Genomic DNA, 27,143 nt, shown 5'->3' on the forward strand with positions numbered 1-27,143 from the left:
TAGACTTTGTATTATGTCCCATTAGCTGTGTGTAACCATATTGCAGCCCAAATCAAAAATGATATCAAGGCAATTAGATTCCAGTGCTTCTCCCAATTACTGACAATGAAACCTTTCACGCTACGGGCCCGGTGGGTGCATTTGTACAGTTTTGATTTGCACTAGCTGAACCTAGCTACCCGTCATGTACCCCAAAAGAGGCTCTCAGGGGAGAGCGATGGCCTCAATTTCGACGTCGACATTCTTGGGGAGGGTCTTGACGGCGACGCAGCTGCGAGCGGGCTTGTGAGCGAACCACTTCTCGTAGACAGAGTTCATCTCCTACAGTGATGGGTCAGTTTGAAATGACAACCAAGTGGAACAAGCAGATAGGAATGAAATGCGTACGGCGAAATACGCCATGTCACTGATGAAGACGTTGCACTTGACAACCTTGGCAATGGAAGAGCCAGCCTCCTTCAGTACAGCCTCGAGGTTCTCGCAGCACTGCTTGGTCTTGTCGGCAATGGAGCCCTCAACCAAGGTGCCGTCGGCGGTGCAGGGAATCTGACCGGAGCAGTAGATGGCCGAGGGCGTCTTGATGGCTTGGGACTACGTCATGAGGAACATGTCATTAGTATCCACGCGGGCTGCCTTGTTCTTTTCGTCGTCGTTTCCTCCCCCCCAGGGCCTAGGAAAGACTCACGTAAGGGCCGGCGGCTTAATGCGGAGGAGCTTATCAGCACAATCGGAGCTGAATCGGAGCGGCGCCGGAGCGCACAGTTGGTTGGGAGACTTACGAAAAGGAGCGTCCTTGGTGAAAACAACCTTCTGGTCCGCCATTGTGGATTTAGTACGGGGATGGACTGAGATTGGTGTGAACTTGGATCCTGTAATAACTACGGCCCGTCGAGTGGACGTGGTGATGCTCCCAAGGGACAATCGCGGGGCAAGTCGAGCAGCAATCGACGACATACCTATGCGGAAAACGGATAGCGCTGTGCGTAAGTAGAAGGAATTTCGGGTTTGGACAGAGGCTGATGGACCCTACAGTGCGTCTGGTGCGTCTTGGAGGCAAAGACGGCGCGAGATGGGAGACGGGAAACGGGAGATGGGGGTTTAGAAATACGTAGTTGGGAGTGCACTTTGAGCGGACACGAGCCTTGGCCCCGCGGCGGGGCAAGAGAAATGGCGGCGGGTTTTGGCGGCCTAGACGTCAATTTGTTACGTACAGAGGGAAAAGATCAATTCCTTGATGGAGAGTCGGGGAGCTTGGTGCCGAGGGCGGTGGCCGAGTCTATCAAGGTGTCTAGACGGGCAGGAAATAGTAACTGACATGCACATACCTCCCTGGTACCGACACTCGAAAAGCATGGTTTTTTGGAGGTTTTGATGCAGAGTACTCCGTACCTGGGCAGTACAATTTGGCGGTGCTGCTACCCGCTCGGCTGATGCCTTTAGCATGCAGAGTTCCTCGCTTTGGATACGTAATGGTCTTTTTTGTCTCGTCTTATTTTCCACTCATTACCGAGACGAATGGTCAATCGTTCAATGTCTCTTTGGAACGTTGGCAAGCTTGCCTTAGGCTCGGACTTGCTCCTCCGCCCAGAGAAAGTACGGAGTATCCATGCTGGCAACAGGACGAAAAACGGCGGTCGCTGTGTGCAGGGGCTGCACAGACCCAGTAGTAATATTTTTATAACTTATTAACCTTCGGATCGCATATTTTCATCAATACCCCAGTTTCAAAGGTGTTCAGATCCGGCAGGGGAGAGCTACCTATCTTTGTACATACGTAGTTGTGCCGACGCAGAAATCCTTGGCCTTCCAAAGACCGCCTGGGTAGCTAGCAGAAAGGGTGCCTGGATTGTGGGGTGAGGGGTACAGGCTAAGCCAATCGTCTGCTGTCTTGGTCAGTTCCATACATACCAAGTTAGTCACAATTGACCTGACACGTTGCTCCAGCTTCATCCTTGGTTGTCAGGCAAAGGACGGAGGCCAGTCTTTCTGCGTCTCCAATTAAAGCCCTCAACACGCAAGTCGAGTGTCTTGATTTGGCATCAAGCCTCCCCTTGTTTTGTGAGTCGCCGTTATCTGATTCCTGACTCCATCGCAATTGGCAAGGGGGTAAATCGCGGTGCATTTTCCTCAGCATCTCTCATTCTTCGAGTCGTCACTGACGGTGCGCAATCTTGAATTGCAGAATCATGGCCCGTAGCCAAACGCCGCAAGGCAGCTTGCGGCAAAGAAATGTTGGCACCAAAAAGGCCGACCCGAACATCTCGGCCGTTGACGAGGAGCTCGACAAGCTCGCCAAAGCCTCAATTCGGAAGAATACGTCCAAGTGCGAGCGCGATCACTGGGCTGCCTTCTCCCTGACTACCATTCTGGCTTTCGTCACCAGATTCTGGGGAATCAGCCACCCCAATGAGGTCGTGTTCGACGAAGTCCATTTTGGCAAGGTATGTGCCTACAGCCCCCGTGGAAGAAACCATGCCTTCTTTTCCGTAGCTAACCCCATGGCGTCACAGTTCGCATCATACTACCTTGAACGAACCTACTTCTTCGATGTCCACCCCCCTTTTGCTAAGCTTCTGTTCGCCTTCGTGGGCTGGCTGGTTGGCTACAACGGTCACTTCCACTTCGAGAACATTGGTGATTCCTATATTGACAACAAGGTGCCTTATGTGGCATTCCGAGCTCTTCCTGCCCTCCTGGGCGCCTTGACTGTGTCCGTTACGTATCTCATCATGTGGGAGTCGGGTTATAGTGTTCCTGCTTGCCTCATTGCCGCCGGTCTGGTTCTATTCGACAACGCCCATATTGGCCAGACGCGGCTGATACTTCTTGATGCTACCTTGGTCCTGGCTATGGCATGTAGTCTGCTCTTCTACATCAAGTTCTACAAGCTTCGTCACGAGCCGTTTAGTCGCAAGTGGTGGAAATGGCTCATTCTGACCGGCTACGCCCTGTCCTGTGATATGTCCACCAAGTATGTTGGTACTTTTGCTTTTGTCACCATTGGCTCCGCTGTCATCATTGATCTCTGGGATCTGCTGGACATCAAGCGCCCTGGAGGCGCCATCAGCCTTCCTCAGTTTGGCAAGCACTTTGCTGCTCGAGCTATCGGCCTCATTATTTTGCCGTTTCTGTTTTATTTGTTCTGGTTTCAAGTCCACTTTGCCGTACTGTCGCGCTCCGGCCCTGGCGATGATTTCATGTCGCCCGAGTTCCAGGAAACGTTGAGCGACAACGTCATGATGGCAAACGCGGTCGATATTCAGTATTACGATACCATCACGATTAAGCATAAGCAGACGAAGGCATTCCTGCACAGTCATCCCGACCGCTACCCCCTCCGCTACGATGATGGTCGTGTTTCCAGCCAGGGCCAACAAGTTACCGGCTACCCTCATAATGATACCAATAACCACTGGCAGATTCTTCCCGCTAATGACGACAAGCAAATGGGTCGCAAGGTCAAGAACAATGAATTGATTCGGTTGAGACACGTAGGCACTGATACGATTCTCCTGTCCCACGACGTGGCTTCTCCTTACTATCCCACCAACCAAGAGTTTACCACTGTATCTCACGAAGATGCCTACGGCAGTCGAATCAACGACACCTTGTTTGAGATTCGGATTGAAAACGGAAAGAAAGACCAGGAATTCAAGTCTGTCGCCAGCCACTTCAAGCTCATTCACTTCCCTAGCAAAGTGGCCATGTGGACTCACACCAAGCCTCTGCCTGATTGGGGTTCTCACCAGCAAGAGGTCAACGGCAATAAGCAGATCGCCCCCAGCTCCAACGTCTGGTTGGTTGATGACATTACCAGTCTTCCTGCCGAAGATGCCCGACGAGAAAAGCCTGGGCGCAGCGTGAAGACTTTGCCGTTCCTGCGCAAGTGGTTCGAGCTGCAGCGAGCCATGTTCTACCACAACAGCAAGCTGACCAGCAGCCACCCGTACGCCAGCCATCCTTATCAGTGGCCATTCCTGTTGCGTGGCGTCAGTTTCTGGACTCAGAATGACACGCGCCAGCAGATATATTTCGTTGGCAACCCAATTGGCTGGTGGCTTGCAAGCGGTCTGCTGGCTGTCTACATTGGGATTGTTCTCGCTGATAACATCTCGCTACGCCGAGGCATCGATGCACTGGACCACCGTAAGTGTTTTCGTTCCCCCCCGCGGCGTAACCGTTTGATGGTGCAGGACGCTAACGTGGAAGTCAGGTACACGTTCACGCCTCTACAATTCTGCTGGCTTCTTCTGGGTTGCATGGGCCACACACTACTTCCCTTTCTTTGTGATGGGCAGGCAACTTTTCCTCCACCACTATCTACCTGCTCATCTTGCATCCTGTCTAGTCGCCGGTGCGCTCATCGAGTTTGTTGTCAGCGCAGAACCAGTTGACGAGACTAGAAGCCCCAGGAAAAGCCCCAAAAAGCACCTTTTGGCCCGCGAGAGATTGGCTGGTCAGAGCATGGTGGGAGCCTGGGTTGCCTGTGGCGTGGTACTGGCCGTGGTCATTGCCGGCTGGTGGTTCTTCCTCCCATTGACGTATGGCTACCCTGGTTTGTCTGTTGAGCAGGTTCTTCGAAGGAAGTGGCTGGGGTACGACTTGCACTTTGCCAAATAAGATGGGTTGCGCCCGAAGAGTGCATGTCATGGGTGATTGCAGCGATATGGAGTCCATGTGCCTGTGGCGTGGGGTTCGAGGAGAGTGATGTGAGTGGAAATAGTGACGACAGAATAAACGGTTTAATGGAGAGGAGGGAGGGTCGGTTGTTGGGTGTTGGAGTCAAAAAAATGGGCGGAACTCGATACGTAGTTGTAAGATTAACAATAGATTGAAGATGTTGATGTACAAATGACAGAAAATTCCGAGATGAAGACAGATGCACGTGGGACGGACGACTTCAATGGCCCGACTCTTTGCTAAGACCCCTGGGTGCCCAGGAGCCTCTAGGTACTTGGTATGTAGAAGTGCGAGGGGAGGTACTTGTCTAGGTACTTATTTTCGGGCAGTGCCCACGTCGTGCAGGTACCTGCTTAAGTTAGGTACCTACCTAGGTACAGAGTAGTGTGTACATACTTCGTACGGAGTATTGTACTCTGTACTCTGTGTGTGTGTGTGTGTGTGTGTGTATTTAACGCCTTAGTTAGGGTTAATCCCCGCTCTAGTTAGAGCATTAAGCGTGCTATTGCTATACTAAGTATATATAGCAGCTCTTAGCTGTCCTCTTTTTTAGAATAGTAGAGATGTTTTATTCTTCTTTCTCTATTAGTAGATACTTATAAAGAGCTTAAAGTATAGTTATAAGCTTATTCTTCTAGACAGCTAAGTATTATTATAAGTAGGCATTAGCTTATAGTTAGTATAAAAGAAAAGAAAGTAAATATAAAGAGAGAAATAAAAATAATACTTCTAGCCTTTTAGTATACTATTTTTATTTAGAGTATATTTTGCTAAAGAAAGATATATTTTTAATAAAAGTAGTAAAGCACTTAAAGTCTAAAGTAAGAGCTAGCTTAATAGCTGCTTTAAGAGAGAGTTTTAGTAGAACTCTTCTTCTTAGCAATATTTTATAGTAATAAAAAAGGTAGGTTTAGTGCTTCTTTCTACTATAGAAATAGTAGTAATTAGTAATATAGCTAAACTTATTATAGTAAGCTATAAAGTCTTTATACTTTATTCTAGCTGTAAGTAAGTATACTAAATTCTCCCTTATAAAAATAAGTTTATAGAAGTTACTTATTTTAGCTTTAAGCTCTAGTAGTTAGTAAGTAGAGAGAAGGTAAGTATCTCTTTATTCTTAGAACTATTTAGTAGTATTTTTCTTTACTTTACACTTAATATAAGTAAAGGTTAAAGAAGTAAAAGCTAATTCTAAGAGTTAAGTACTCTTCTTAGCAAGCTAGTCTACTTACTTATTGCTTAGAATATTAAAGTAGCTAGAAATTTAGTAAATAAATACTCTACTATTCTTTAGAGCTAGTTCTTTAAATTCTATAAAGATATTCTAGGAACTATTTAAAGAGATACTAGTAAAGTAAGTTGCTATAGCTTAATTATCTAAAAGAACTTTAATTCTATTATTAAGGCTTATCTTATAAAGTAGAGTAGTATAAAGCCTCTAAAGAGCTTTTACTACTTCTATATTAAAGACTTCTACTTAGTTAATTTATTTATTACTAAAGAAAATCTTAGTATTATTCTAAAAAATAGTATATCTCTAGCTATAGACTTTATTCTAAAGTCTAAAGCTATTAAAGTATACTACTAAGTCTATAGAGTTAAAAGACTCTATTTATTTAAGTAGTTTACTTATATCTTTAGTTTTATCTTTTAAGCCTTTTATAAGCTTTAAAAGCTTACTTTTCTCTAGAAGTTTAAAGTAGAAGTAGTATAAAAGAAGATTCTAGTATTACTAAAATCTTAATAGTTATTAAAACCTTTAGTAATTTAAGCTACTAAAGATTTATAAGTCTACTTTAATAGTAAGAAGGTAATTCTTATTAAGCTACTATAATTAAATAGTAGAGAAGATTTTAATATATTTTATTATAAAAGTTGCTAGTAGAAGCCTAGCCTCTTTATAGAGAATAAATAAAAGAGTTATTTACTAAACTAAAAGAATAGCTTAAGCTGCAGTCTTTACTATTTTATTTATTCTAGTTACTAGACTTATAATACTTATACTAACTTTAGCTCTTATCTTTCGCTCTAGTAAAGTACATCTAGAGTACTAGACTTTAAGCCTATAGTATAGTATAAGTTCTATATATATCTTTACTGCCTTTTAAACTAAGTTAAGTAGAGAACTATATTTTGTATTAATAAGGGATTTTAAATAGAAAGCTATTTTATAAGTCTTTCTAGCTTATTTTTTAATATAAGTATAAAAAGTAAGCTTATAGTCTAGCTAGACGCTAAGCTACCTTAGGCTATTCTTAAGTTAAATATTCTATCTTTTATATTTAATAGAGAGCTATTAGGAGTTTTATTATTTCATAAAGTATAAGACTTTTATCTTCTTTATATTAAAGTTAATAGCATTTTTAGCGCTCTAGCTTTTAAGTTATTAAATACCTCTATTAGTAGCTGCTATAGTTCTATTAAGTAAGTTATCTATAGAGAGTAAGGTGTTATTATCTATATATCTATACTAGAATTTATATTTTAATAGCAAGTAAATAAGTATAGTATATAGAAGGAATAGTATAGAGAAAGCTAGTAAGCCTTATAGTGCTCTATATTCTAGAGGAGAAGCTTCTCTCTAGTAGTTATCTATATATACTTTATAGCTATAATATACTATAAAGGTCTTTATCTACTTTAAAATAAGTAGAAGCTAACTTTATTTCTTTATATAGCTAATAAGTTTATTAACTAGTATAGTATTAAAGGCTTCTTTAATATCTATAGTAACTAAAGTAGCTACTTTACTATCTTCTAAAGCAACTTTAATATTATATACTAGTGCTAAGACTAAGTTATTTACTAATTGCTTTAAAAGAGCTTTTATCTATTTATTGCTAAGAACTTTATACTTAATAGTAAGGTAGAATACTTACTAAGTAAAGAGTCTATTAATACTCTTTTCTATGCAGAAAGTAAGAGATATAAAGCAGTAAGAGCTTGCGCTTAAGAGGTTAGTCTTACCTAGCTCAACTATTATAACTACTTCTATATAGTAAAAGAGAGCAGAATAGTAGCTAAGCCTAAGAGAGAATTTATAAATAAGTCTAACTATAAGTTTAATAACTAGCTAGGCTAGTTTAAGAATATTAATACTAATTTTATTAATACCTAAGAAGGTATTATTTATAGAATAAGCAGTATATTTAGTCTCTACTAGTAAGATAAAAGTATAAAAAGAAATATTCTATCTAGAAATAGTAGAAATTCCTTCTCTAAAGTAGTTATTACTAGATTTAACTCTATAGAGTTTTACTACTTAAAGTTCTTTAGCTTTCTTGCTAAGTATATTATAAGTTTTGCTCTAGAATATTAAGCTAGAAAGTTAGAAGTTAGCTATAGTTTTATAAGCTTACTTAGTAATAGTAAATATCTCTTTATTAGTTATTACTTAGTTTATTTTCTCTAACTAAAAGACTCTTTTAGCTACTTAAATAGCTTATTAAAATGCTTTTCTCTTCTTAGTAATATCTAAGTAAGTATACTATTTTACTAGCAGCTCTTAGTATAAGTAACTATAGTTATTATTTTATTAGACCTTAAAATTTTCTTTATTTCTAGAGATTCTGCCTGCTTAGTAGAGAGAGAATATAAAAGTATAAGTTATTTACTCTACTAGCTAGTCTAGTTTACTAGTATCTTTAATAGTTATAAGTAGAAACTTAATTTTAGCAGTAAGAATTTTAATAAATTATTTCTCTTCTTTAGAGTTTATTATTATATAAATATAAGTAAAATACTTAGAGGTAATTCCTCTAAAAATAGTAATTAAAAGAGAGAGGTAATTTAAAGTATATTATATATTCTTAGTAATACTAAGAGAGTAATAAGAAATATTTAAGTATATAAAGTCTAAGACCTCTCCTAAGTTATAAGTAGATATATCTAGAGTATTTAGAAGAGTTATTAAGTAGGTATTAGCTTAGTCTACTATATTCTCTCCTTAGTTTTATTAAGTGCTAAATTACTATATTTTATAGCTAGCATTAAAGTTACTAGCTACTATAGTATAGCTTATTAGTAACTATATAAAAAGTTCTTTTAGTGCCTCTATATTCTAAGGTTTTTAGTAGAAGTTTACTAAAGTATATTTAAGTACTTTAATTTAAATTAAATATTAAAAGTTAAAGTAGAGAAGTTATATTAAGAGAAAATTAGCTTTAATATAAGAGATTACTTTAAAGTAAGTTTTAAGGGAATTCTATAAAGCTAGAGGTTTATAAGCTTTATAGAGAGAGTAGCTTTTAATATATTGCTATTCTTTCCTTTAGTTAGTATATAGTTCTTAAATAAAAACTATATTAATTTTCTTTATAGCTAATAAGCTAAAAATAGTATTTATTATTAGTTCTAAGTTCTAAGTATTTAAGCTAATAACTTATAGAGGTTTTCTCTAAGGTATATTACTTATATTTCTTAGAGTTAGTATTCTTAGTTAGTTTAGAGGCTAACTTAGAGGTAGAGATAGAGATAGATATCTTAGTTATAGGCATAATCTTTATAGTAGGAGCTAGAAGAGCTAGTATAACTAGGGGGGCAGGGGGGGCAGAGGTCTTTAGCACTAGAGAGTATAGTTTAGTCTGCAGAGATAAAGTCTTTACAATAAAGGCGCTTGCTAAGCAGGCTTAATATCTAGATAATAGCTCTACCTTTATAGCTTTTATACTACCTCTCTAGGCCTTTATAAGCTGCTACTACTTTTTATCTACTTACTTTAGCTTAGCTAAGCACTCTTTATAATTTAAGAGATAAAGGCTAAGATAGTTAATATATTAAGTCTTTAAAGTATAGCTACTAGTTTTATAGAAGAGGCTACTATAGTTTTTATATTAAGGTTTTTATTTATAACTCTTCTAAGTATAGAAGTTCTAGTAAGTTTTATATTAAAATAGTAGAGTCTTCTTCTTAACTAGTCTAGCTAGTTTAGAGGCGCTTTATAAGCGCTATTTCTTCTAGACTAGCTTCTTAAAGAAAACTAGAAATATAACTATTAGTTAGTTATTATTATTATGCCTAGAGGCTTTAACTAAGACTAGAGTCTACTTAGTCTAAGTAGTAGCCTTCTAAGTAATTATATTTTTAAGGTTAATAATAGTGCTCTTAAAGAAGTAGAGAGTATATAAGTACTTAAATACTATATAGATATACTAAAATATAATTCTAGCAGCTAAGATTCTACTAATTTAGCTAAGAATAGCTATTTAGCTAGATAGAAGTTTATTTCTTATTATTTAGTTCTTAGTAAGCACTAACTAGCTTATAGTAGTTTATTTTATTATAAAGATATATATTAAGTTTATTTCTAGGACCTTAGTAACTAAGTCCTTAATATAGAATAAAGTATAACTTTAAGCTAAGCTTATATTATCTAGCTAAAAGAGAACTTTTATATCTTCTTTAAGAGAGTATATAAGTTTTACAGCTAGAGTCTAGATAGCTTTACTAGAGAGTATTACTACAGCTTTAGTATATATTTATATAGAGAGTAAAGCCTCTTTATATTATATTATAGCAATCTAAAGGCTTAAGTCCTAGGCCTCTTTAGAAAGAGGTTTTTTAAAGTCTTTAAGTAGTTATTATTTTATAGTTTTAAGAAAGCCTTAAATAACCTTCTAGCTTAAGACTTTCTAAGTCTTAGTTAGTAGTTTTCTAATAGCTTCTTTAAGAGTAGTAGAGATTAATTAGAAAGTACTAATTCTTTTAGAAAGTTAGTATTATAATAAGTTCTTTTATATTTTAAGCTTAGAACTAAGAAGCTAAGTTCTAAGGCCTAAGGGAATATAGTTATTATCTCTATTAAGTAGAGAAACTCTCTTCTTATAGTTTAATTTCTAAGCTAAAGAGGTAATAAGTAATAGCAATAAGTTAGAAGTAATAAAGCAGACTTTACTAATAGCTTCTAGCAGGCTTATACTCTTAAGCAAGCTAAGGTCTAGTTCTATATCTATAGGTTTGCCTATAGTATTAAGCTAAACAAGTAGTTAGGTAGGAATCCTTAACAGTAGGTCCCTAGGGGAAATATTTAGAGGAGAGAGTTGCTCCGTACTCCGTAGCGCACCAGCAAGGTTCAACGCTTAGTCAATGAGTCCAGTCAGTGGCCGACGGGCCGGCGGGCCGGCAGCTCGGTTCGCAATGGCCGACGTGGTCCCTGACGTGACTGAGGTGTCGTCAGGCTCGCACCAACGTTTGGACAAGCAGACATCATCGCTGATGCAATTGACCATTGACCATTGACCATTAACCATTGACCATTAACCATTGACCATTAACCATTGACCATTGATCACAGCGAATTCGAGCTTCCGACTTGATCGACGGGAGGCCGGAGAGGTCATGGACTCACGGTACCCCGAATCCATCACGCAGCTACTCAGCAAGGACAGCAACCATGGTCGTGGTCCTTGGCCCAGCAAACCGTCTATACATTCGACGCATCCTCCGCCTGCGCGTTACGCGAGCAGCAGTGCTCCTCTTCCTCGTCTTCAACTTCATCGACGTGCTCCGTATTCAGCACAACCTCGGCCGCGGCCATGCGCAACGTCGCTCCGGACCATCCCAATCCCGTGGCCCGTCACGGCCGCACGAGCGAATCTACATTGCCAGCATGCACTTCAACGACGGCGCGCTCTTGAAGAGCCATTGGAGGGACGCCGTCATCGGACTGACTGAAACGTTTGGCCCCAAGAATGTATTCATCAGCATATTCGAGAGCGGCAGCTGGGACAACAGCAAAGACCTTCTGCGGGAGCTGGACCGAGATCTGGAGACGAGAGGTGTCCCCCACCGCATCGAGGTGTCTGACGTGACGCACCAGGACGAGTTGAGCAGTGCGGACAAGGGCGAGGGGTGGATTGACGCGCCGAGCAACAAGAGGGTACTGCGCCGCATTCCGTACCTCGCGAGATTGAGGAATAAGACGATCCAGGATCTTGTGCATCTTCACGGCCTCGGTGTTGAGTTTGACAAGGTGCTGTTTCTCAACGACGTGGTCTTCACGGTAGGGCGCGGAGCCGGTGTCACAAGCACACCCCTTTGGGACCGTAGGCATGGCTGACTTTTTCTCGACCCTCACCAGGTGGACGACGTGTTGACGCTGATGGACACGAACGGCGGCGAGTACGCGGCGGCTTGCTCGTTGGACTTCTCCCAACCCCCGCTGTACTACGACACCTTTGCGCTTCGGGACGTCGAGGGCCACGGACACGTCATGCAGACCTGGCCGTATTTCAGAGCGAGGGCATCGAGGAACGCGCTCGTGAGCAATGTGGACGCCGTGCCCGTCGCCAGCTGCTGGAACGGCATCGGTGCGTCTCAACGAATGCCCTTTTCTTTCCAGGCCGTAGAAAAGAAGGGGGAGAGGCAAAAGCCCCCCCGCAGTCGTTATGCCCACCGAGCCATTCGTCTCCTCGACCCGGCTGCGCTTCCGTGGCGTCCCGGATTCCCTGGCCAAACATCACCTGGAAGGCTCCGAGTGTTGCCTCATACACGCTGACAATCCGCTCTCCAGAACGCTCGGCGTCTACCTCAACCCCCGGGTCAGGGTTGGCTACAGCCACGCGGCGTACGTTGCCACGCACCCAGCCGGATCCTGGGTGTCTGCGTGGGGGATATTCACGGGTATCTGGAAGAACAGGTTAAGACGTTGGACATCAGCCACGCTCGAGCAGGCGGTCATACGATCGAGAGTCAGCCGCTGGGAGAAAGAAGAGAGCGGCAATCATGAGCCGGGTGTGTTTTGTTTGATCAACGAGATGCAGATTCTGGTCCACAATGGCTGGGCGCATGTATGATAAGCCGGGCGCGGTCAACTCCTGATAATCTCTATCCTCGGACGACGACGCACCAAAACGTAAAAACGCGGGGTGACTTGTACGAGGATGAGAAACGTGTGTTGCTCCATCGATCGCGTGCCAGCCGGATCCAATCTCGAGCCGGAGCTACCACCAGGGAGAAGGCAAAGCGGTAAGTGGTAAATGGTTCTATCTACTTGGCCCCAAGCAAAGACAATCTACCCAGCAGCTGTATCCATCTTCTCTGCCCCCAAGGAAAATTCATACAATTCATGCCCGTGTCCAGCCGGCATGGCGGCCAGCGCGATCGTCAGCCAGTCGCCAATGCCAAATCCACAAGATGTATCAAAAGGGTTCTCTTCGCCCAAATCGACTCGCCTTTCCCCCGGAGAAGCCCGCGCTAGCAACTTCTCCTCAAGCCCTGCTCTCCGCGGAACCCATGGCGAACCGGCCGAGATGCCTGGATCACCCAACCCCAAGTCCTTGAAAAATTGACCGGAGCGAGTGCATGAATTTTGTCTGGCATTTTCCGAAGCGAGAAAGAGCATGTTTCTAGCTACATCTATCATCTTTCTACAAAAACCTTATCCAAGCCCAAGTAAATGCAATTGTGGCTGTGTGCTATGAATGCCGCTCTGCTTTAAATATACCTTCCGCAATTTAGGTGGTTCTCATTTTTACATGCTACTTGTGCATGGCGATGTTCAGAGGATAGGTCAGTCGTCGAATGGTGGTCGCTGACGGTAGATGGTTATGCGGAGAAAAGGAGAAAGATTAAAACAACCAAATAGGGAAAAATAGAAGCATAAGGCCAAATATCCTCCCAACGATAGGACACCATCAAACTAAAGACAGATGCTGAACAGCGGAGAACGAGACAAGGGAAAGGCGTCGTTTGATTCATTCCTATACCTATTGCCTCACGATTTTTACTTTTTTCGTCAAGCATGACAAGACATTAGAATCGACGATTGTAACCACCATTGCCGTATCTAGCGGACGGTCCATACGACCCACGATACTCCCGATCGATGGTGGGCAAAGTCGGTTGTCGATCTGATACGCTAATTGGGGCAGCCCCGTCCAAAAGGCCTTGGGAGTCATTCGCCAGAGTTGGTGTGAGTGGTCGGTACATGTGGCCGCCGGAAGGAGCAACAGGACGTCTCATGTCGCTGCCCCCTGGGTGAAATCGCTCGGCAGAGCCATTTCGCACATGACCCTTCTCGTTCAAATCGCCGGAGACAGAAAACATCGACTTCTGAGGCAATGGGGCTCGGTCAAGAAGTAGCGAGTTGCGAGCATCAAGAGGAGTGAGATTGTCCATGTCACGTTTGAGTTTTTCTGAGAAAATTGGTTAGCAAAGGCTGAAAATAAAGCTTTTACGGAGGGCGACGTGACATACCAGCCTCCTTTCTTCTCTTACGATGAGGATTTATCTTGCAGCAAGCATTGATGCCATTCCAAGTGATGAGAATCGCGAGCACTCCAGTCAACGTAGCCTGCACTGCGATGAGCACCACACCTGCAATGGTCTGTGTCGTCTGTTTGATTCCAAATTCTTCCACAAAGACCAAGATGCAGGCAATGGACAAGACGCGCACAACTTGAATGACAATATTGATGACGTTACCCGAACGTCGTTCAAATGGTCGACTCCATAAGAGCAGACAGAGCATAATGGCCTCAATGATCAGTTGAGCAATGGTCTGAGCCACGCCGTGGCCATCTCCAGCAGCAATTGCGACACCCTTGGCAAACATGTAAAGAATAGCTGGAACAAACAACCACCAGTACTGTCGCTTGTATGAATCATAGAACAAGGAGTACTTGACCCAGATTTTCTTGTTCTCAAACATGGCAGCAGTATCACCATCTTGCGTCTTGAGTTTGTGCGCAACTGACCAAATCTTCCATGAGAAAAAGGCCAGGATTGCAGTGAAAATGGCAAGAGTGACAGCGGCGAGAATCTTTGCTACCGTGTTGTCGCCGTTGGTAAATTGAAATACGCAGTAGAGCACCCAGATGCCGTAGAGGAGCAAAATTAGAGACGTGATAGTTCGAGCAATAGAGCCCCAGTAGTGCTTTCGGAAGCCCTTCAAGCCCTCCGGAAAGTTGCCAAACAGGGCCCAGGCTTCAAGAATAACCTTGACGAGGAGAATGCCGACCGCAATGGCAGCGATGATGATGGCTACAATCAGCAGGGCCGTCATGAATATGTTCGACTTTGGAACGAGAAGCTGCTCAGCAAAGGCCTGAATACCCTTTACTTTATGTTGGACGCCATTCGAGTCGCCGCTGGAAACCGGGTCAGTCGAGTTGACCGAGGTTTCAACTGCCCTCTCGGCCAGGTCCACAAAGACGTCGACGGCACGCTTGAAGTTGAGTAGACCTTGGTTTGGACTTCTTGTTGAACCATCTGGGAACACTAGCGTAGCAGTTTGAAGATAGGAGAAACTGTCTTGTGTCAAGTTACCACCCGTCTTGGATCGGAAGTTATCGATTGTGTTCTGCATCCCTGACCAGGGAATGATGCCGGCCGAGAATGCAAAATTCTTTGCAAAATTTCGATAGATGGGAGGATAGTTGACTGACAACATGCTGTTCATTGCCATTCCTTGGAACCACCCAATCGTCTCGCCAAAGCTTGGGCCGGCCGTGCCACCTCCCAAAGCAGCGCTGCCGCCAGACAGTGCAGCACCAGCAGCCGATACTCCCGACATGACTAAAGCCGCGCAAGCAACGCCAACGGCGACATAGGATACTGCGGGGATATCGGTAGTCTTGCCGTTGGAAACATCTGACTGTACACAGGCGACTTTATCCCCATTCTGACTCACCAGCCGCAACGTGGCGTGGGCAGAGATATCAGGTACCTCGAAGGCGATACCAGGCACCATGTTGGCAAACTGGGAAGGAATCTGCTGGGTGCCTTGAGCGGCAAATTGGCCGACGGGTACCGGACATAGACGTTCGACAAATGTGGCCTTGTCGCAAGGATTGAAGCTTTTGGAATATACCGTGTTGCCGTAGGCAGTAACATCGAGAATGGCAGTGACATTCTGTTGTTTGCTGCTAGAGCCAGCAACGTCGAAGTTCACAGTCTTGTTTTCGTTGTTGTAGCTGATATTAATCCTGTCGACTTTAACAGTGGAATCGGACCCACAGTCGCTGAAACCGCTGGTCTTCAGAATCTGCCCTCCCATTACTGTCGTTGCCATGAGCCCAAATGCCACCATTGTCAGGGTCCAGGAACTCCATGTCGAGTTGGCACGAGCCATTCTTGCACTGCTGACGAAAATATTGATAGAAAGGAATCCTTTGCAAAACAATTTATGATTCGGGACGGAAACGAGTTTCGATTCGGCGTTAAAGACACAATCGTTTCAAATTTAGTTCGGATTGCCTGGTTGAAGACTTTCAACGGTCAGGTGCATGGCTGCAGGAGGTCTACAATTAACAGAGAGGCGTAGGCCAGCGATTTCGCGTCGAATTCGATCCCGAGTCGCGTTTGTTGTCCCCGGCTCGGGAAGGCCAGTGTTGATAACAAAAGAGGATGGACCAGATCACTGGAGGAATTGGACTTTTTCCAATATTCGCTCAGAAAGCCAAGGAGTTGGAAGACGAGGTGCGGGAAGTGAAATCAGGCAAAAAGGTACGTCCAGCGGCAAAAGAACAGGTCCAAATGACCTAGGATCAACCCGAGCAGAATTGAAGTGAACAAAGATGCAACAGAAAAGGACGAAATCGCGCGAAGGACTGAACGTGTCGCCTCGTCCACGGATTCAGCCGTCGTTGAAGGACTGTTGAAAGAGGGAATAAAGATTGGGCGATGGATGGTGGGAAAGAGACGACGGGAATCAGTGGCCGTGATGGAGCTGCAGGTCGTGCTGGTGGCGGCGGCTGCAACTCGAACAAGGGGCAGACCGTTGTTGACCTGAAACGCCTACGACCACGACGAGATGGTGCTATAGGGAAAGGACTCAGGTCGAAGGTGGCGCGTCGATGTCGAATAAGACGGAAGACGGATTTCCCAAACGAGCGTCGAAATCACAATGGAATGCAAAACGACACGCAAAGGAATAAAAAGGTGAATGACGGGCGAGAGAGAGGGCAGGGAGTCGAGTAGAAGGAAGAAGAGGAGGAGGAGAGAACGAGTGGATCGAGCACAGCAATCCCTAGAGTACTCCGTAAGGCAAGGCACAATCTGAATCAAGATTCAGGAAGGAGCCTGCATGGTGAGATGGGTCATGACTGCCCTCATGCCGACCCCAGATGGTTCGCACTGAAGTAACGTGGAATCGACCATTTCACTATCCCCCCAAAGTAAGGAGTACTACTTACTTATGTCCGTAGTAGTTACTAGTCCCGTCATGGCTGAATTACCTGGTAGTCGGTACCTAGAGCACTACCACTACTAGCATGGCGCACGGAGTACCTGGTAAGCGGCCATTCTTGGGAGAAGAGGCCGGCGCACGGGCACTCCAATCCAACCGTCAGACTGTCTACACCGTCGGGACGTTGGCCCAGCCATGTTTGTTCAAATCATCACATTCGAATACAAGGCATATGGGTACCTGACCATCAAACTCCCAATCACGTTCCTCCTTGGCACACGCTAAAGAATACATTTTCAGGTTGTAGTGCACAGGGCAGCCCCATCAGCAACGGCAAGGTCGATTGGGCACCCTGGGCCGTCGACGGTTCCTTGACGACGACGACTCTTGGTAGCTCCCTCAAACGCGTGTCCGGTGCTGTTCTTCGTGGTCCAGACAATCCACCAGAGAGCCACTTGGGAGGGAACCCAGGGGTCGGGGGCGAGGTCGACGGACTGAAAAAGCAACATGTCAGCAAAGCCAAGCGCGGACCCCGGACACGCTCTCACGGTCAACAAAAGGTCGAGCTTGGAAGCGAGTCTTCTCCGGAGCTGCGTCTGGATTCGCTGCGGGAATCCAGACGCCCTCGTCGCTGTGCGGCGTGCCAGGGGATGCTACCGACCGCGTACTGAATACAGTCTCGAGAAGGGTGCGGCAGCATCTGACGGTGTTGCAGTGTTGCATTGATGAGTGCGGTCCGACTCCACATGGCTTTCAGGGGAACACTTGGTGTTGATTACTATTTTCAACTCATCGTACAGAGTACCAGGCATGGGCACGTCTATCTACTCAGCAACAACTGGCAGGATTGATGCCCAACACAGTTGCTATGCCATTGCGTAGATGTTGGCACGAAATTCGCTCGTCCTGCCGTTCAGTTTGCCGTCAAGCCTCCTCCACGTTCCATACCGAGGGACAATGGCAATGTGCTCCCGACAAGACCTTGCGGCTCTGCGGCGGCTTTTGGAACAAGCCTTATTCAAGGTCTCACAGAGTCCACCAATCAAGGAACCCCATCCACACCAGGGTTGATCCGTGTTGCCGTGGTGCCACACTTGAAACCTCGGAGTCGCTACGGCCAGGGGCACATTTCGCCACCACTTGGTTGCCAACCGCCGCCGCCAACCAATCCGCAGGGGGTAGATAACAGAAGTGACAGAACTCAGGAGAGTCCCTGTCCATTGGCCGAGGTTTTGAGCGGTAATAAAACGAGACGGGGATCGAGAGCATTCTGGGGTCCATTCGAGGAAGCGATACAGAAAGACCGAGATTGTCCAGGGACTCGGGAGTACTCGGTCACCCCAGACGACAATTGAAGCTTTTGTTCGTGTCATGTCATGTACGCATGAGTCGGTTTCTCTCACAGTGTACGGACTCGGAGGACGGAGTAGTGGATCTATCATCCGGAAGGTGAAAAAACTCTAATCGTGCCCGCCCCACTTTATGTGGTTCGGCTAGCAAAAGCCCTCACCACCAAAGGTGGTGCTCGACAGCAAGGCGGGCCGGACACCAAGGCGGGCCAATTTTCAACCTAATAACGCTATTAACCTCTTCGCCTATAATGTACACCCTTCTCGTCCCAAATTTCTAGTAGATCTAGTACAGAATCCAGACGCCATTTACGTGCCTTTTTAGCTGCTTCAAAAAACGTCCTCTTGGCGTGGTTGTGGCGCCTTTTGTCGGCATGCTCTTTATGCTTGCTGTTCGCCTGATGAACTCGAGAAAGGTCTTTGCAAAGGCGTGATTGGAAGGAGAAACGGCGAATGGTTGACGCGACAGGTATGCATTTGTTGGCGGTGACGGGAGGGGAGCCATATGAAGAGGTGCATTATCTGTTGACTGTTTTTCTAGACCGGGAAATAAAAATAGGACATGTATAGAAAACCAGATATTACAGCCCTTTTTAAAAAAAAAATCAAAAAAATCAAAGGTCGTCACTCATTCATTGGAAGCTTCAACGAAAAAAAAAACCCCGGATGTAATTACGCAGCTCATTAAAGATCCACCTGATCAATCGCCGGCCACCATTGAGACCAGGCCCCCTGCTCGTCGAGGTTATTGCTGACTTCCGCGAAAAGCTGGTTCAACAAGGTATTAGTGTCGAGCTCGTGCTCGTGCTCGTGCTCGTGCTCGTGCCCTTGAACCGGCCAAGTCGCCTGCGCCGAGGGCCGCTCCGCGCCCCGAATCTCCCGAGTATGCGCGTCGGATCTATCCACGACACGGAACTCGTGGACAGACTGGTGTAGAGTATCAAAGTCTGCTCGTGTGCGCCCCTGGTATCGTGTCCGGTCCTCGGTTGCTCGCTCGTAGAGCACGGATGCATGGTGTATCGTTTTGATCTTGCGCGTGCCGCCCTCTCAATGTTAGCGCAACGGTGGCCACGGTCGTGTCATGCTTGCGGGCGGCTTACCCATCCGTCGGCGATTTTCCAGACAAGTCGAAACTTTTCCAGGTAGTCGAGACACATTTTGAGACAGTCGCTTGCTCGCGGGCTGCGGCCCAGGTTCATTCGGGGGTATTTCGCCACGTAGAGGTTGAGGTAGCCGGCTGAGAATGCGCAGAACCCGGCAAAGGGCGTCATGAGATGCACGCCACACTCGGAGGCCTCGTGTAGAATGGCGGCGATGTGCTCTGCCGCGCCGAAGAGGAGTCGGGAGCTGTCGTCCCACCAGCCCTCGGGGGCGGGCGCCCCCAGCATGGGCTGGTCGACTGGACCCCGTGGCTCCGACTCCGGGGTCGGCAGGAAGGGGAAGTACTCGCGGTGAAGCATGAGGGTGCTGACAAGGCGTAAGCAGGGGCGGCGGCGGCAAGTTGGGAGCCCCGTCGACCGCTACCGCTGTGGGAAGGGGATTCTTACCTCACGTAGTACAGGAGATTGAGGTAGACGAACGTCTCGCCGAAGCCGAGCGTCATGTGGACGGCCACCGAGTTGCTGGGGTAATGGAGCTTCCGATGCTGGCCTGCCCTCCAGGCCTCGAGATGGGATGACGTGTGCTTTGTTCGCGGCACAGACTCCTGTCAGTCAGTCCATACTAGTCATACTACTCCGTAGTGCTATTATGCATCGTCGACTCGACCCAGAGTTTCACGTGGTCGTCAATGCCGGGCTGCGCGTATGCATCGTTGAACAACAAACGTCTCGACTTTTCCTACCCCCATGACCAACAACACAAGGCTGCTCTCGCTTCTAGCCCTCCTTGCTGCCGCCCAAACAAACCGCCGTCGTCGTCGTGACGCGAGTAGTAGTACTCCGTACTACGGAGTAGTGCTTGTGCTACTCAGCACTCCGTAGGTACTAGGGAGTGTCTGGTCTGTCCAAGCAAAAACGACTCCAATGCAAAGTCGCCACACCTACTCCGTACCGAGCAGAGCGGATACTGTTGTACGCACGAGTTGTCAGAGATTTCGTTTTCGTGTCCTCCGTACCGAGTGCCCGGCGTGACTCGAGGCTTGCCGCCTTTCCTGGCCGTTCTTCCCTAGCAACTGCTGACTGACTTGAGTATTGTAGGTAGGCACTTGGGCAGACAAGCAGGTACTTAAGTAGGCAGGTGGGCAATGAGCGGCACATTGCCTACTTTTAGACGCCATCCCGGCCGCGACAAGTCGTGCACGATCCCACGCCATAATCTGCTCGGGGCAGGCTCGCTCGCGGCTGCGACAAACTGCCGGGCCGGGCCCCGTCTTGCCACGCGGCAGTGCCCCAATCTCATTCTTGCCGGGGAACAAGAAGGGTAAAAGAGGCGCAGAGAGGCAGAGAGGCAGAGAGGCAGAGAGGCAGAGAGGCAGAGCGGCAGAGCGGACAAGGAAAAAAAGCCTGCACAAACGGAGACAGCCCAACGCTGCAGACCTACCTACTTCGGTACTTGAGGTACCTACATGTCTACGGAGCACGCACGGGTGATGGTTGTAGATCGCGGTACCCACTGCGCGCCTGGCAGTCTCTACCAGTTGACGACATTCCACCCAGGCTTCCCCCCTGCCTCGCAGCCACGCATTGCCGGACTCCCGTGCCCGTCCTACCGGTCATCAAGGGAGAAGAAGGGGTGAAAAAAGGCAAAAAGGAAAGAATTAAAAAAATTAAAAAAATGAAACGACCTCCGATTTCCTCCCCCTTGCACACGCGTCAACCAAGAGAAACATCTTTCATGATCCATCATGTCCCGGGTACGCTTCCATGTGGGTCCCACGAGATAAACATTCAGCAGGCGCTACGTGAACCCCCGGTTGAGGCTGCATTTGCCCAAATCTATACGCACCCAGATCAAGGATATCTATCAGTCAACACTGTCAACCGCGGCGATAACCCGCCAAGGTCAACTCATCTCTTTAGGAACGCGTCTTGCACGCATCCATCCATGCTATTTATTGGATGTCCATTGTCCAGACTATGCAAGTCCTCTTGCTCAGAATGGCTCCGACGCCATTGGTTGTACTACAGTACAGCCCATCTGCCTTGAAAATCCAACGCCTGCCAGCCACACGTTTCAGCTGCGCCATTCTGACATATGGCGAATGCTGGACAAAGGGGCTAGAAACCATGTCCAGTTGTGAAATGACCGAGAGTTATTAGTCACTCAAATGAGAAGAAAAGTGCAATATTCAATGGCCGCCTGAACCACGTCAGCTCTTTCCTGGGACGACAAGCTGATAGAAATTCAGGAAAAAAGTGGCCGCTCGTCACAATGGTGCTGCCGTCGCTGTTGGTGCTGACTATACCGCTGGCCTCGGTTATTAGTTGACGCGTCCGTCTGCGGCGAGTGAGAATATGTCGACAGTGACTCATGCCCACTGAAGGGACTCCCGTTCGCGCTGGACGGATCCATCGTTGGGTCGAAGCTCATTTGCCCACCAAGCCGGCCTCCTAGATGCGCGTTTTGCAGTCCAAGAGCAGTCATGCTCAGTTGCGGAAACGGCTCTACATCGGTTTCTGGCATGGTAGCGAAGTCTCTGTTTGACGCCAAGTGGCTTCCGCCTTGGTTTCCCTGCATCTTCTGCAGTCGCTTAACCGTGCCGTAACCCTGATTCAGTTGCTCCACGCCCATGTCAGACGGAAGACTCGGTCCGGTATGTTCAGACTGTGGTAGATGGGGCTGTTGTTGGTGGACTTGTCCAGCTGCTACGACAGAATATAAGCAGGGGCTTGGCGACTGGAATCCCAAATTCGGGGGGCTGTAGCTGTGCTGCGGCTGAATCTGTTGTCCACCGAGGAACCGTGATGGAGTCGCGGCCTGTGTCATGGGCAAGGGGATTGCTTGTGTTTGCGGAGGGTCCTGAATTGGACTGATGGTGTCAGCAACAAATTCCATCGCCTTGGCGGCCACAAGCCGCAGGACGGGGAGGGAAATCTGCTCCATATGCTTGGCCAGGTGAACGATCAGCTTCTTCCAAGTCGGAAAGACTTTGCCGCAGAATCGGCATGGCTCATCTTGTGGTCGGCTCGTTGTCTCGTTATGACACTGTTCGACCTTTTGCCATGTTGGATCCGTGGCCCCAGCACGCTTCATGGCAGCTTTCGTCTTTACTTTGGGCTCCAAGAACTTATGCTCGCGCACTAAATGATGAAGGAAGTTGTCTCGGCGGTAGCAGGTATGTCGACAGTCGTCAACATCGCATGTCCACCATTCTAGATGCCTGTGGCCTTCATTCTCATGTCGGACCCAATCGGCTTTGCGTTTGAAGCATTTCGGGTCTCGACACTTGTCCCAAGTGCACGTAAATGGTTGTACATCCTCGTGCACGTGCTTTGTCCAGTCAGATGGTTTCTGAAATTGTTTCCTCTGATAGCAAAGCTGACACTCGAACTCTGCAGGTAGATACTGAGTTGGTGGCATGGGAATATCCTGCGGAAAGCTTTCTTGGTTGATGGTGCCCTCTGTTGGCACGCCCTCCTCCTCATCCATTCTAGCCGACAGAGGATCCAACAACTTGGTACTACTACCCTTCCGATCAAGAATAATTGCGGATCCGCCGAGTGCCATGCACAAGGAGCCGGAAGAGCAATTGGCGCCCAGGTTCAGGTGCTTAACCCTGGCGCTGAGCAACTGTCTGAATCTGATATTTTGGTGCTGAGCAATGCGCTCCACCAAATACCCATGTTGGTTCTCCAATGCCGGGTTCAACAGAATCACATGTTGTTGAAATCCAGTAAAGTTTGGCGTAATTTCGTCAATTAGATGCGGGTTCGTCCTCCTTATATCATTATCTTCGCAAGGGTCGTCGTCATCGTCATCATCGTCGTCATCGGCAACGTGGGCTTGACTAACACTGCCAACCGGCGCCACCGGAGGGCCACCAGACTTGCGCCACATGTCGACGAGACTTGATGCGCCTTCGAGATCAGGTACACCGCCTGTGGGCTTGGGAATCTCAGATTTACTCCGAGGTCTTCGGAGTGAATTCTTGACGCCAAGACCACCAACGGACGCTCTGGGTGAGGTCACTGGAGACGATCCGCTGACAGAGCCACTTCTGGCATGACCTGTCCACATGGACGCAAAATTTTGGCTCATGGATGCCAAGGTAGTGTTAATGCTGGGGGCCACTTTCTTGCCACTGCCAGCTGATCCTAGGGGGGGCGACAAGTGCGGCGTGCTCTCGCGTTTGATGTGTCGTTCAGCTCCTTCGTTAACTGCTGACTCCGCCAGACCATCACATTGACCACGAGAGCGACTTCGCGATCGCTTCCGCAGTTGGTTGGTGCTGGTACGTCTTACAAGGCCTCGAAGATCCCTGAGGAAGCTGCCTGGTTTGCTAGTCTTCTCTCCGTTGCCGCGGCTGATGGACAACTTCTTCAAGAAATTCCCGCTGGTTACACCTTCGACGTCAACAAGACTGGGGAAACTTCGCCGACGAGTGCCCCAAGTTGCGGATCTCGAGATAATGGAATCATTGTCTCGGCACATGCTCTCGAATCTGGCAATGGCGGCCTGTGATGATTCTGGTTGGAATCTCCCTGGCTCTCCCATTTGGATCTCATGAAGGACAGGCCCGTCTCCGAAATTTCGACTGGAGAGAAGAATTCTCCGATCAACATCAGACATGTCGCCTCCACTGCCGCCAAGAATCGTCATCCCTTCCTTGAATCGGTTTTCAGTGTGTTGTCCGAAAGGGATCTCATCGTCTCCGTGCACCATGGCGTCAATGGCTCGCATTTCGTCCGCAGTTTTCTCCCGTGGAACGAGCATGTCATCAGGATTATCTGACAACCACCGCCCGACTTCTTGATTGCGTTGGGCATTTTCCCTTTTGGAAACAATCTCATTGATGCTGAGTATATCGTCAGATGGACGACGGCTGGGATCAAGCCCTGCTCGTCTTGATCCAGGCTCATGTTGCCAGCATTCCGAGGAATATCTATTGCCAGGCATGAAATTTCGATCTTGAGCGGCATATATGAGGTCACCTGCGGAGCAGATGCCCCCATAGACCGTCCTCGAGTTGTCTTCTAACGTACGCTCGACAGCATGAATGGGAGCGTCATCATCCTTGTCCCAGAGTGAGATGGTCACTCTTGGACTCTGGGGATGCATAGCCGCAGGAGCCGGTACAAGACCGTCCTCGCTTGTCCGATTACTACTGCTGTGACTTGGGGTAAGCGTTGATGAGGTGACAAGGATGGGATTTGGCTTGAAGGACCGCTGGAGCTGTTGTGGCGAGATGGAATCCGGGAACGTCTCGGAAGTTGCGATCCTAGCCAGATGCTTGGGATCACTTGCAAGCGGTGTCGCGTGCAAAGAGGCGGTGCGTGAGGGCGTCAGGGGATACGAGGCGCCGTCTACTGCTGTTTCATGGTGGGAGGCGGATATTGTAGGATTGTTGGCAGACAAGGTGGTCTGATCCCACGTGCCCTCGTCCAAAAATGAAGGCGTCGCCGGGTCAATAGTGTCAAAGTCGGCACCAAAGAACGGGTCGTCGTCGAGGTCGCTGAGGTCGCCGGACTGATGGTGACTCAGAGTCGCATTCGAACCAGCAGGCGTCTCAATATGTTGGGCAGGAGGGGCCACGGACACGGCTTCGTTTGGACGGCGCGACAAGCCCAAAGGATCCGTTCCGCGAGATAGGCCTTCTTGTCGGTTCGCATCTGAAGATTGATGAGTAGCACGGGGTTCAGAGACCTGGCTTTGCCAGGGTGCAGGTGCCTCAGCAAAGCTTGAAGCCATGATGGCGGAGCAAGAGGCCCAGTCGCCCCGGCGAGCACCAGCAGAGGGTATTGCCAAGTGCAAGGCAGAAAGGCGCAGCTCCGATTGTCAAGGTGACCCTGCGAGCTACTGGTGTTCAGTCTGGCGTGGAAGAAGTCACCAGCAGGGTGTCATGTTCCTGGCTGCGCCGACGGCAATCGCTTCGATGTTGAGAGGCCAGTCCTAGCTAGTGGTTGCAATGAACAGGTCATGGAAAAGGGTCATGAGGGAAACGGCGTCTCTAGCCCAGCTGGCTGGAGCAAAGCGCGGGCGGCAGTCGAGAGACCTCACGAGCGCGATATGTGGTATGCGCTTCAAAGCAGAGGTGAGTGTGTGTCGAGGGAAGAAGGTGTCAATGATGGACTGTGCGGGCTTGAGGGCTGAGGTGAAGTAGTACATCCTACTTAAGTACGTACTTAAGTACCTCGTAACTAATCGAGAACCGGCCCAGGTTCCGTACGAGGAAAGTGCTGGCCGCGCTGGGGGAGATGGTAGATGCTCAAGTGCAAGTACCCAGCAGTTAACTTATGTAATAAGTCGCAGCTGCCGACCGCCGCTTTCTTCACTTGTCCTTGATAATCTGCGGCATCAGCTCTATCCGCTCACTGGGTCGTCTAGTCAGTATATGGACTCTCTCAACTTCCCATCGCAAGCATCTGTCTGTCTTTGTCAATACAGTAGAAGAAACTCGCCATCTTCCAATTCAGCCTTTGAGCCAGGTGGTCACACCGCGTCGGTCCCCACCATCATCTCCAACAGCCAACTCAGCCATCTGTTCCCCTCTCAGAGCAAGGTGGTCATCCACTGGCATATTCCGTGGATGGACCAGGATAGGACATCGAGTCTTGGCACAAGGTAGTCAGTCTCCTTCTCGTCCACTCGTTAGCTTCGTGTCGAGATGCTTCGGTAGCCAGCCCCAACTCGGCTTTCTCGACCCCTTTTCCCAGGCAAGACGACTGTCTCATCCCCGTTGCCGTAGGGCCTGGAGGCATCAACTCTGCTCAGTGACTGACGAGTGTGTATCTCGTTCCCAATTCAACACCTGTGGGAGCAGTGACTCAAGTGGCTTCATCCGTCAAGCCATGGGGCTGAGTCTGGCACAATCAGCCTCGCCCGACTTTAGAACGCCTCACGAGCAGCAGTTGCTTCTAGTGAGTTTCCTTTGTGCAACCGCCAAAGGGTGTCTTGTCCTTCGACCCCAGCAGTGTCAGCCACATCCACCCTCCGGGCTGGCTAAGGTTTGAGCGACGACCTCCCCTCCCCGTCATATATACCTTGGTTCAAGTAGTATGTATGGACTCAAGTTCCGCCAAGCGGTCCTGGCAAGTCGCTCCGAGATCGTAAAGGCGCCTTTTATGTTGTGGGATTACATAGTAGCGTCATTGAATGTGATAATGATGAAACTTGCAAGGATTCCCGCTGCCGCGACTGGTATTGCGGAGTGGCCAAAGCAAGCCGGCATCTTTTAGTCGTCATGGTCAGAGTCTCCCCTCGGCGGCAGGTTGTGCGTGATGCCCAAGTCGGAAGTACCGCTCCGTAGAACCCTCCCTCATCTCAATATGCAAGGCGAGGAGCGTCTGGCCAAGGCAAGTATAATGATGCTCAGCTCAGCGTCATGGGCAAAGGGGAAAGACAAAGATGGGTTCTCGCGGCTGAGAATCGAAATTGAGGGAGACCACCCCACCATTGCGTCGTGTTGCACCGCCTACGCGAGACGTCGAACGACTTGCGCTCGCTCCCACTTGAGAAGAAGTGAGCAGTCTTTTTGTTTGGCCCCCAAGGTCTATACGGACGGAGGCGTGTGACGTGTCTTGATCTTGTGTTTCTTGGCGACATCCGAAGCCCTCGGGGCACATGGACTGATGAGGGTCGTAGTAGTAGTAATGATAGTGCTCCAACTTCCATGGGTCCAGCCCTAACGGCGCGTGCCGAGCAGTCGCCATGGCTCAGGGTCAGGGCCGGGCAGGCCCTTGGATCTAAGCCATCCAAGGCAAAGGCGCAGCCCGGAAAGGGTTCCACCAGCCTCTAGTAGCTTGTAACGTTATCTTGTACTCGGTATCACGGTGGTGTCTCTGTTCTCTGTGCAGTATCCCGCACGTCCGCGATCAATTCGGAATTGT

The 27,143-nt window shown here is 47.8% G+C and overlaps 6 protein-coding genes across 6 annotated transcripts; 2 read left to right on the forward strand and 4 right to left on the reverse strand.

Moving 5' to 3' along the window:
* Window positions 1-204: 204 nt before the first annotated feature.
* On the reverse strand, window positions 205-822 carry MAM_01868 (protein HMF1; the record flags this gene model as incomplete). Its single annotated transcript, XM_040820667.1, has 4 exons — window positions 205-321; window positions 388-591; window positions 686-699; window positions 780-822. The coding sequence occupies 4 exons, from the start codon at window positions 820-822 to the stop codon at window positions 205-207; spliced, it is 378 nt and encodes a 125-aa protein (XP_040681010.1).
* Window positions 823-2,186: 1,364 nt separating this feature from the next.
* Window positions 2,187-4,620, forward strand: MAM_01869 (mannosyltransferase PMTI; the record flags this gene model as incomplete). The annotated part of the gene is made up of 3 exons (XM_040820668.1): window positions 2,187-2,441; window positions 2,511-4,146; window positions 4,214-4,620. The coding sequence occupies 3 exons, from the start codon at window positions 2,187-2,189 to the stop codon at window positions 4,618-4,620; spliced, it is 2,298 nt and encodes a 765-aa protein (XP_040681011.1).
* Window positions 4,621-11,071: 6,451 nt separating this feature from the next.
* On the forward strand, window positions 11,072-12,175 carry MAM_01870 (glycosyltransferase family 69 protein; the record flags this gene model as incomplete). The annotated part of the gene is made up of 2 exons (XM_040820669.1): window positions 11,072-11,680; window positions 11,759-12,175. The coding sequence occupies 2 exons, from the start codon at window positions 11,072-11,074 to the stop codon at window positions 12,173-12,175; spliced, it is 1,026 nt and encodes a 341-aa protein (XP_040681012.1).
* A 1,256-nt stretch (window positions 12,176-13,431) lies between these two features.
* Window positions 13,432-15,751, reverse strand: MAM_01871 (Transient receptor potential (TRP) domain containing protein; the record flags this gene model as incomplete). Its single annotated transcript, XM_040820670.1, has 2 exons — window positions 13,432-13,814; window positions 13,876-15,751. 2 exons carry the CDS (start codon window positions 15,749-15,751, stop codon window positions 13,432-13,434), a joined length of 2,259 nt encoding a protein of 752 aa, XP_040681013.1.
* Window positions 15,752-18,840: 3,089 nt separating this feature from the next.
* MAM_01872 (uncharacterized protein) lies at window positions 18,841-19,759 on the reverse strand (the record flags this gene model as incomplete). Its single annotated transcript, XM_040820671.1, has 3 exons — window positions 18,841-19,200; window positions 19,257-19,623; window positions 19,704-19,759. 3 exons carry the CDS (start codon window positions 19,757-19,759, stop codon window positions 18,841-18,843), a joined length of 783 nt encoding a protein of 260 aa, XP_040681014.1.
* Window positions 19,760-21,501: 1,742 nt separating this feature from the next.
* On the reverse strand, window positions 21,502-25,005 carry MAM_01873 (Zinc finger, C2H2; the record flags this gene model as incomplete). Its single annotated transcript, XM_040820672.1, has 1 exon — window positions 21,502-25,005. The coding sequence occupies one exon, from the start codon at window positions 25,003-25,005 to the stop codon at window positions 21,502-21,504; it is 3,504 nt and encodes a 1,167-aa protein (XP_040681015.1).
* Window positions 25,006-27,143: the final 2,138 nt, after the last annotated feature.

Source organism: Metarhizium album, assembly GCF_000804445.1.
Source record: "Metarhizium album ARSEF 1941 chromosome Unknown scaffold_3, whole genome shotgun sequence".
NCBI lineage: Eukaryota > Fungi > Ascomycota > Sordariomycetes > Hypocreales > Clavicipitaceae > Metarhizium > Metarhizium album.